This window comes from Terrapene carolina, unplaced genomic scaffold, assembly GCF_002925995.2.
Source record: "Terrapene carolina triunguis isolate 2854851 unplaced genomic scaffold, T_m_triunguis-2.0 Scaffold211, whole genome shotgun sequence".
NCBI lineage: Eukaryota > Metazoa > Chordata > Testudines > Emydidae > Terrapene > Terrapene triunguis.
Window position 1 is genome coordinate 14,967,509 of NW_020664562.1, and position 11,028 is coordinate 14,978,536.

Genomic DNA, 11,028 nt, shown 5'->3' on the forward strand with positions numbered 1-11,028 from the left:
GTGGCTGTTTAAGCCCTGTCACTCACTTCCAAAACAGTGAGGTCTTATAAAAAATGGACACTTTAGAGTCATAGCAGATTTTGGGGCATACTGATTGAAGAAACAAAAGAGAACAGGAACTATGCTTTCCCCAAGAGTAATTTATTCAGACTCTTGGGTGGATTACATTTAGCACAGACAATGTAAGGGAGAGAAATTGTTAAAACTGAGGAAAATTTTCACTTACGTAATGTAAGACAGAGGTTGCTATTACTGCTGAAACTGGAGCTGAGACAGGGTCAGATAACCTGGAGCTCAAATACAGAAGCCTCAAGCAGAGAAAGAGTCTAAAAATAAATGCCAAAGGGCGTAACAATACATATTGTATAGAGTCTGGATATTTTAGCTTTTAGAGGAAAGTATTGGCTCTTAGATTGAAAAACTAACCACCAATGAGCAAAAGTGTCCTTCACCTTAACCTGCCAATCACTTTTCAGACCATGGGGGCAATAATTTTCCACTATTATTAACCTGAACTTTTGTCAATATACAGCATATAACATACATACCATTAAAAGTATAACAGTAAAACTGAACAGTTATTTATTCTTTACTCTAAGAATTAACATGGTTACCCTTCTGGATCCTGATCCAAAGCCCCTTTCAGTCAATAGGAGCCTTTCCCTGGGCTTCAAAGACTTGGTATTAGACTCTTAATGAACATTTCCTACAGAAAGCATAAGTGACTGTCACTCACAAGTGACTGTCAGGACATAACTTTTCAATTAATCAAAGATATTCAGAGCCATAAAATCCTCCTCTTCAAGCAGCGTAATAAGAAAAAATTTAGAGTTTAGTCTCATGGACCAGCCTTTGATTCTTTCTGCTCAAAAAGAGATGAACAGAGCAAATGTCTACCCTCTCTTACTTTCCCATCTTCACAGGCTTTATTTATTCATTAGTTGACCTTTCTAGCCATTAGGACCATCTTGCTTCAGCAGTTAATTAACACAAGTGCCATAATTTAATACAGTTAATGCTACTTGATGCCCTTTAATGTACCTTCCATTAGTGATATTATTGTAGTATTACCCTGTAAATTAAAATGAGATCAAGACTAAGAGAGGCTTTCTTTAATTAAGGTACTGGCACACTACACTTGTCCATTATTCACCAGAGAAAATCACCCTGATTTAGTGAAGCAGATCATCCATAAGTCAGAATTAGTTCATGAGGATTATTAGGTTTCTTGAATAATGTGCATGCAATGGGGTTGCTGAAATTGCTAACAGCCATGTTTCCTCTTTTTTCATTATCTTAACAAACACACAATGAAAGCTGAATAAACAACTGGTAATAGAAAAACTGAAGGGTTTATCAAGAGGTTTTCATCTCTAATACAATAAACATCAAGCTCATTTCACAACAAAATGCAACGGAATGAGAAAACAAATTGTATATTAAATGGGCAAATTTCCTAGCTTGAATATGTTGCGAGGTATTAAAAAGCTGCATATTTAACACGGCAGTTTTCAGACAAATACTTTTCACAGACATTGATCCCTAAAATTCAACAGGAAACAACTTACATAGAAACTCAGCTTCCTTTAAAAATATGCTGTTAAGATGATTGGTTATTTTAACCATCCTCAACCTACAGATGAATGTTACAGCATAAGCTACAGCATTAAAAAGAGTCTATTAGCATCACTCTTCCACAGCATGTCAAGTTACTCAGTAACCTCTCTTTGCATGTTATCCTTATGGAATAGCCCAGACTAGCTCTTCAATATCCAGAAAAAATTCTAAGCCCACAATATCAAACATCATGGCTAAACTTTAAGGCCCAATTAACTTATTGGATTCAGATACTACTGGTGGAAAATCCACCTGGATTAGATATATAGTGGAGTAACACTCTGGGTTCCGAGTTGCCCAGTGTGGCCAGCGGTCAGGTAAGAGACAAGGCAACTGGGAGTACTGCTGATTCACAGAATCTTCAGGCCAGCCTCTGTCAGTGGTCTTCTGCAGAGCACTGGTGATGTTTAAAGCTGTCTTTCCCTGATGGAGGATGGCAGTGGTACTACAGTAGGGTTGCCAACCCTCCAAGACAGTCCTGGAACAGTGGTGGGCAACCTGCGGCCCGTCAGGGTAATCTGCTGCCGGGCCACGAGACTGTTTGTTTACATTCACCGTCTGCAGGCACGGCCGCCCACAGCTCCCAGTGGCTGTGGTTTGCCGTTCCCAGCCAATGGGAGCTGTGGGAAACGGCAGCCAGCCCGCAGCTCCCATTGGCTGGGAACGGCTAACTGTGGCCACTGGGAGCTGCGGGCGGCCGTACCTGCAGGCAGTCAATGTAAACAAACTGTCTTGTGGCCCGCCAGCAGATTATCCGCATGCGGCCGCAGGTTGCCCACCACTGTCCTGGAGTCTCCAGGAATTAAAAATTAATCTTTAATTAAAGATTATGTCGTGATGAAACCTTCAGGAATACATCCAAGCAAAGTTGGCAAACCTATACTACAGCCTGCTCTTCCTTGGAGTGGCCAAAGGTTCACAGGATGCTGAGAGCACCCTGACATGTGCATGGGGATGGATCAAGCCCTAATTTTTTATTTATTTATTAATTTATCAGCATACTTTGGGAGAAAAACAGCCCAGCAAGAGGTGTTTTTTTTCATTAGCAACAGACTCACATGAATTTAATCTACTAGGATAGGATTACATAGCAGATAACCCCTGGTAGCTGGTGTCTGATTATTGTAGTTTAGCCAACAAGCATGACCATCAGATAAATTCTCTGTACACTTAATTTTTATAGACAATTTGCTATGGGATTACTGTTTCCTTTAGCTGTGTTTTGGAAGGCTTTTGTTTGGATTCCCTTACAACACTCTCTTTCTCCTTCAGATTATTTATGCAATGAGACACTGATAGTCTAATTAGAGACAGACTGCTTGCCGAAGTTCAGGGGTTTTCCAATGTGGACCTGCACCTTCTCAAAGTATGGTGTTTTTTTAACCCTGGGTTTTGTTCTGGTCCATCTCTACATCTAGTCTACTTGAGAGTGAGGAAATGACAGAAGAAAGGATACAGGAGAACTGAACTGTATGCTGTAATTCTGATTACTATAGTAGATATCCAAACCACTATTACAAGCTTCCCATGTTCCACTAAGCTTATTACAAGATTCATGAACAATATTAGTCTATGGGCAATATTACATATATGTAGTACATTAAAATTCGTAATGCAAAAGCAATGATCCAATGTTTTTGTATTTTTAATTAATCATCCTGTATCTATGTATTTAGATTTGCACAGTTCTTGCTCATTAAAAATATATTTTCATTGAGAAAATGCACTGATAAATCCAGAGCCATGTAAATAGCAGATTTTCTGCCTTATATATTTTAGCTGAATATTAAAAATATAAGCAAAAATTGATACTAAATTGTATTCATTTAATTCTGCCAGGAATTTTTGCAACATATAAAATTGATTTCCTTGCATGTATGAAAATGCTTAGAGACATGCAATGTCTTCCATATAAAAGAGACTAAAAATACCCACTTAAGTAATCCACTAAACAGCAGTAACAAACACACAGTCAATAGCGTGCTATATAATCTCCTTGCCTACTGCATTAATGTCAATTATCTTTTGCTTACTACAGAATGTACATGATATTCTTTACCCTTCCAGTAAGTTAAGTGGATTTTTGTTTGTATGCAATCAAAGATTATTGATCTTGCATCAGTCCTCAATAAACTCTGAAAATAAAGTTGTTTAAAAAAGACATTTTGGACTCTTTAGTTTAAAGAGGATATGGATAAGAGGCACAAGGTGCATGAAAGAGGTAAGTAAAATAATAAAATATATGGAAGAGGTCCAATTTATCTCATCTGATAATACAAGGGGACACCTAACATATTTAAAAATAACACACAAAATTGCTAAAAAGAAATACTTTTTTTACACAACGGGAAATAAATCTGTGAAACTTGCTACCACAAAATATAATAAGGCCAAGAGCTTAGTGGGATTCAAAAAAAGGTTTAGACAGTCATGGGGGAAAAAATGTATCTCCAACAACTACAGTACTGTAGCAATGATTAACGTTTTCAGAGGATATCAGTCCTCATGCTTCAGATAATAAACTAACCCCTAGCTTCCTGGTATTAGGAAGACACTTTCTGCATAGGCACTTTTTGCACAAATGTCTATTTCTATTATGAGACATTTATACCTGGTACTAGCCATTGCTGGACACAGGATGGCCACCTGTCTAAAGCAGCAGTTCTCAAACTTCATTGCACCATGACCCCCTTCTGACAACAAAAATTACTATATGACCCTCCCCCTTGGGGGGGGGGGGTATGTGGAAGAGGACCAAAGCCCGAGCCCTGCCACCCCAGGTGGGTGGGGGAGGGGCCAAAGCTGAAGCCCAAGAGCTTCTGCCCTGAGTGGGGGGCATATAACCTTAGCCCCGGGCAGTGGGGCTTGGGCTTGGGCCCTGGACCCCAGCAAGTCTAACACCAGCCTTGGCAACCCCATTAAAATGGGGTCATGGCCTACTTTGGGGTCCCAACCCACAGTTTGATAACCCCTAGAATCATAGAATATCAGGCTTGGAAGGGACCTCAGGAGGTCATCTAGTCCAACCCTCTGCTCAAAGCAGGACCAATCCCCAGACAGATTTTTGCCCCAGATCCCTAAATGGCCCCCTCAAGGATTGAACTCACAACCCTGGGTTTAGCAGGCCAATGCTCAAACCACTGAGCTATCCCTCCGCACCCCGGTCTAAAGCAATGTGGCAATGCCTATGTTCCTATCCAAATTAGTCTTGTGTTATTCAAACCATTTGTTTATTTTTTACACTTAATCTTCACTCCATTCTAGAACAGTCTAAAGCATCTGTAAGGGACACTAGCCTGCATGGTCTTCATTCTCTCAAACAGAACTATACCCTGCAGAAAGGGTGAAATTCACCCCACTGCAGAGGCCTCATCCAAGGCCCTTCAGACCAATTACACCTTACAGCAAGGGCCTGAATTAAAGCCCAGTGATTTCAATGGCTTTAGGCCATAAAGGCACCCTGGCCTGGAGAGCCCTGTGGAGTGTCCCTTAAACTGGGATCAAATATCAGGAGGTAGCCGTGTTAGTCTGTATCCACAAAAACAAAACATCTGTTAGTCTTTAAGGTGCCACAGGACTCCTTGTTGTTAAACTGGGATGAATTTTACCCTCAGACATAAAAGGTTGGACATCCCTGACCCAGTGTAAGAAGCTGTTAAAAGTATTCCACTCTTAAGATGTACAGAGATTTGTCAAGTTTAGTGACAGTAGAACTTTGATGACTTAGAATTGCTGAATCAAAAGTGTCTAATGCTTTCAGAAACTGGTTTTTACTGAGCTACATTTCTGGGAAAACATTTCAGTAGAAATTGCTGACATTTTGAGGGAGGATAGAAAATTGTGGACATCCTTTAAGGCCAGACATATTTACCCATTCTTAAAGACTCATATTCTCTTACCTTCCATATACCCTTATGTCTGAGATTGCATAAAAGTAGCGTGCCAAGTGTTGCTCATCAACATATATTTCCCCAGTTGCTGGTCTGAGCAATCTGATTCTCAGGTCTGTGATGGTAAAGAAATCTCTCAGCTTCTTGGTTGTGTCAAGCTGGCCATACAAGGAAGCCATATTATGAAGCCGAGGTCCAGCAAAAAATGCAAATCGATCTTTGATCTCGAAGTGGATGATTTTACTATTTGTCATGTACCCAGTGGAGTATTCTTCTGTGCAAATGATTTCTAGGACTGTGTGCTGTGATAAATCCTTCACTGATTTGGGATCCATATGGAAAGCGTCTAAGCAGTCTGTGGCATAATACTGGTATGGTTGCCATGTTCGCCCATAGTCAAGTGATTTCTCCAGGATCATTTGGTCTGGACGGCCAGATTCAAATGTGATAACTATGTTATCGGTTAGTTCAATGGTTTTGTTCCAGGAGAGGGTAATGTTAACCTGGAGAGGTTTGGGATAATCTTTCCAAGTTGTAGACTGCCAAAATGAGGAGGGATGTCTTCCTTCAAGATCAAACATCAGTTCAGGTGGATGTGCCAGTTCATTGGTAGTTGCATCACATTCATTATTGCACATGTAGGGATTCCCCTATGAACGAAGAACAAAACAGTTTTACAAGCAGCATTATATGAATGACTACAGTACATAAAGGCATTCTTTGCTTGACAAATTAGCATTGCCTTTCTATTGTTTATGAGCAAAGCTAAGAAAGAAAATAAATGTTTGTAGGGAAGATCTTTGTTTATCTTAACTAGATTTCTCCCTCATACACAGATTCTTTGCCTTTGTAATTTATGTGGCTTTCTCGGTGGGTTTTGGAGAAAGAAAACAGTTTATTTATCCTGAATGTGTTGGGCCAGTAATCTAGTCACAAAAGCACAAGAACAATGAGCAAATGTCTAAAGACTCAATAACTCTGATTCTTCTTAGAAAGATGTAGCAGCGAAGCAAGGAGAATTTCTTTTTAACACAAGTACATTCCTCAAGAGCACAGTTCATAAAAAAGTCACTTTTAGGAGAAGTGCTTTAGAATCAGCAATACATTCTCTATGTGTGCAATATGAAACAATACCCACTACAGCTTTCATGCTTCCTTTTCCCCTGGCCTCAAATTTATCACGCTTAACTGTGCTCCTGTTTAGTAATGTCTTCCCTTAAAATGTTTACACTGTTCACTACAAATCATTAGAAACACAGTGCACTACAAGCTCTGGAGTTTGATCCAGACACCTACCACCCTATTAGCTACAGGCTAGCGAAGCACTTCAGTAAAGACTTTTTACCAGACACGGGCTCCAATTTATCAGGACAAGATAATCCACCACTTGATTAGGTGGGAGATGTCACGTCAGCAGGCCCAGCTGGAAGGCTGCTGAGGTGGCTGGAGGTTTGAACTGTGTGTCAAGTTTAAAAAAACAACACCACCACATAAACTTACCAATAATGTGTAGCTTTTACTAGTACTTGTCCTCTATAGCAAGGTGAAAGTGAATTATTCTGCTCTGGGCCTTTTGATGCACTAACTTGCACACTGCAATCTTCTTCTTCCTCCTCACAAAAGCTACTTCATCTGGAGGCTGGGGATAACTTGATAAACCATTGCAAGCTATTGGCTACTTTAAGCTGTCCTGGATCATGTCTACCTAATCTAGAAGCTTTCATCAGTACATTAATATTTGGCTACTTAATCATTCATTATTTGTTTCAGAAAACAATTACTGCTCTGTATTTTTTAGAGTTAAATTGCAGCAGCTGGGCATCTATACTGTCCCATCTATGCACAAAGGTTCCTCTTCCTCACATTAACAGAAGTTCGACTCACATATTGATGGGAGAATAGACCCTTATGTAATTAATTTTCCTTTTTTTTTCTTATCATTGCAATTATGTTTCTTTCCATCTCAAGACCTTAGGGATCTGAAGCTTTGCAATCACACCCACTGAATGAGCTAGGTCTCAAATAATGAGTTTCCATCTTGGTCACTGCCACAGTCCCTGACATACTCAAGTTAAATGCAAGAAAAAGGTCTTAAGCACTTACTCTGACCTCCCTAGAGGCAACTTTCTCCTTCCTACTCAGAGAAATACTCTCTCTCATTCTTTCCCATTAATGTAGCTGAATCCCAAAACCGACAACAATTCATTGAGACTCAAATATAATGCAAGAGAAGAAAATGGGTTATTTGAAAAACAGAACACTGCTTATTAAATTGACAGACTCTAAACATGTAGCTGTAACTGAGAAGATCCTTGTTACAGTTTTCCTGCTTTCAAGCTCAGGATCACTATTTCCATCATAGAATCACAGGGTTAGAAGGGACGGAATAAAGCAGAGGGAAAAATAACAATATAGTCTAAGCAGGATGGATAAGCCACTAAGTTTTTTATTATTTAAGCTCAGTTTAAAAACATACTCAGAGACACAAATGCAAAGATCTGCAACCTTGCTCGGGCTTTTTTCAGAAGCTTATAAATACTGTGGCATCTGTAAGGATTTATATATTTTAAATATATGTAAATGTGCACTTTACAGAAAGAGGTCAGCGTTATCACTGGAAATTTACTCAAACAATGTGGTCACTTCAGTCTGTCCACATGAAGCTATCAGTATAGCCATGAACATGCATGCTACAATCTCCTTTCTGGCAAAAGCTATTTCATCTAGAGTTCAGGAATATCAAAACAGAGAAAATCAAAGCTACTGGATAGCAAGTTACAGACATTTATATTAAGCAGAACAGAAAGATGGCTTTGGTCTTCTACAGCACAGACACAAAACACACATGTGGGTCTGTTGTTATTTTTATGTTAAAAACTATCCACTGGTCCCAGGATACCAGCAGAGACTATGTTTCATGAACCAGAATGGATACAGGAAGGCTATTTACCTTACAGTAACTGGAGCAGACAGTAACTGTACAATGAAATTAACTAGATGATTGGGTGGGAAAAGATTGAACTTTGCTTGTTGTTTTCAGATCAATCTTTGGGCAGGTGAAGAGGCTTCACAAAACTGTATGATTGCTAATGATGTATGTAGCAGATGTAGTCAGTGCCTTAGGGACAATCAAAACAGGTAACTTCAAGGTAGTCAGACAAACTTTACTGGAACAAACTCTCCCATCTCTACATTTTAGAGATCAGCATGGTCTAATGTGGTTGGGCCACCAAAAGATTTAAGGCTGATCTTGTTTGTTGGCAAATACTGTAATGTGCTGCTGAGACCAGGTTTATGCTACAGACTTCTGCTGGCAGAGCTATATCTGTCAGGGATGTGAAGAGGTGTGGTTCTCTAACCAACACAGCTGTGTTGGCAGAAGCCAGTAGTATAGATGCAGTAATACCAGCAAAACTGTACTTTACTATACTGGTACAAAGTGCAGCTTCTGGTATTGCTGCATCCATACTAGGAATACTTTGCCAGTACAGTATATTGGTATTCTCATATCAGTAAAGTGCTCCTAGTGTAGACGTAGTCTGACTGCTGCCAAGCCACCCTAATCCTGTTTGTGAGATCTCTGATTGTTGTATTATTGCTCTCTCCAGGCTTCCATGCACAATGCAAATAAAATATTCCATAATTAATGAAACTCTATGTGTCGCCAGTGCTGCTATTCTTCACAAGAGAGAGAGCTGTATTTTAATTCCTATCTGTCTATATTGTGCTTTGGGATGGAAGATGTTGTATAAATTCAAGTTATTACTGACCTTATAAAAATCCACTAGATATTAAATATTGGATCTTTTGGGTTTATACCAAACAGTTATTGATTCTGTGAAGAGTCCAAATGAGAACTCAATTCATTGGGGATGAAATTCATCCTGAGCTGAGGGTCAGCACAATTCCTATGGACCACTTCATATTCATTAAAACCTATTTTCAGGCAAGCCTGGTCTAATGGACAGGGGTAGATTTCACCCCCTCTGAGTTTTTTCACTGAAAACAAAGAGTAATCATTACCGCTGTCAGAACTGCCAACTCCAAGTGTTCAAAAATCATGGCCTGAAGAAAACATAAGATTGACTTAAAATCTCCATCCATCCAACCTTTGGCTTCTTTTTATTTGCCTTTTGGTTTTTGAATCTTTAGGGTGCACTTGGCTCACATTTTCAAGTTTTTCTCAACAACTATCAGGGCTAGGAGCTTACTCTGTTTTAAATGAAGGCTGAGAGTCTCATATTTTCACAAGATTCCAGGAGTTGGAACTTGGAGGAAACACAAAATACCATAGGACTTGGAATAAAATCATGAAGCTAGCAACAATAAAATATCTAAATCAGCAATTCTCAAACTTCATTGCACCGCAACCCCCTTCTGACAACAAAAATTACTACATAATTGGAGCTATTTAAGAATAGCCATACTGGGTCAGACCAAAGGTCCATCTAACTCAGTATCCTGTCTTCCGACAGTGACCAATGCCAGGTGCCCCAGAGGGAATGAACAGAACTGGTAATCATCAAGTGATCCATCCTCTGTCACCCATTCCCAGCTTCTGGCAAACAGAGGCTAGGGACACCATCACTGCCCATCCTGGCTAATAACCATTGACTACTTTGGGCTAGATGGACCTTTGGTCTGACCCAGTATGGCTGTTCTTATGTTCTTAAATAGCTACAATCATGAAATTTATGATTTTTTAAATCCCATGACTGTGAAATTGACCAAAATGGACCGTGAATTTGGTAGGCCCTAGTTATATTGATATCCATTTTAAGGCCCCTTTACACAGCCAGAGCAGCGGTTTAAATGGGCATTAGTGTAAATGATTCTGGATAGCTATAGTTTCATGAAATATGAATATCCATTTTCCCTCACTTCCATTCAGACAATGGGGAACTTGCCTCTGTTTGTGATTTGTCTTCCTGTCCCTATGTTTTAAGATAATGTTAAAATTCAGGGTGTCTGATTATATTACAATAAAATAGATCTTTTTCTAATTTACTCTCAGGGCTGTTATAATCTTGGCCTTCACAACATCCTCTGGCAAGGAGTTCCACAGGTTACTGTGCGTTGTGTGAAGAAATACTTCCTTTTGTTTGTTTTAAACCTGCTGCCTATTAATTTCATTTGGTGACCCTTAGTTCTTGTGTTATGAGGAGTAAATAACACTTCCTTATTTACTTTCTCCACACCAGTCATGATTTTATAGACCTCTATTATATCCCCCCTTAGTTGTGTAACCCCTGTTTGTGTTTTTTTCTGGGGAGCCTTGGAATTTCAGGGTCTTGGGTTGCTCCTTCCCTAAGCACTGTTGGTGTTTCCCTGAAGCTTCCTAATGGTCTGCTGCAATCTCTGAGATACCCTTGCATGATCTGTCTTGTTTTGGCAGTCCAAGGCATAGTGACCATCTCTTCCACAGTTATAACAGAAACCTTCTCGCTGGCTATCACCCCTCCTGCTACTCTCCCCTCTTGAGGATGGCACAGTATGTCCCTGAGCCTTCATCATGGCCACT

The 11,028-nt window shown here is 39.7% G+C and overlaps 1 protein-coding gene across 5 annotated transcripts in view; it reads right to left on the reverse strand.

Moving 5' to 3' along the window:
- Nucleotides 1-11,028, reverse strand: part of LOC112109982 (netrin-G1) — a 211,898-nt gene that overhangs the window by 118,101 nt on the left and 82,769 nt on the right. For all 5 annotated transcript variants that reach the window (XM_026655976.1, XM_026655975.1, XM_026655972.1 and 2 more), the window contains exon 2: nucleotides 5,517-6,157. In XM_026655976.1, coding sequence (XP_026511761.1) covers nucleotides 5,517-6,157 — 641 coding nt within the window. The remainder of the gene's footprint in view (nucleotides 1-5,516; nucleotides 6,158-11,028) is intronic.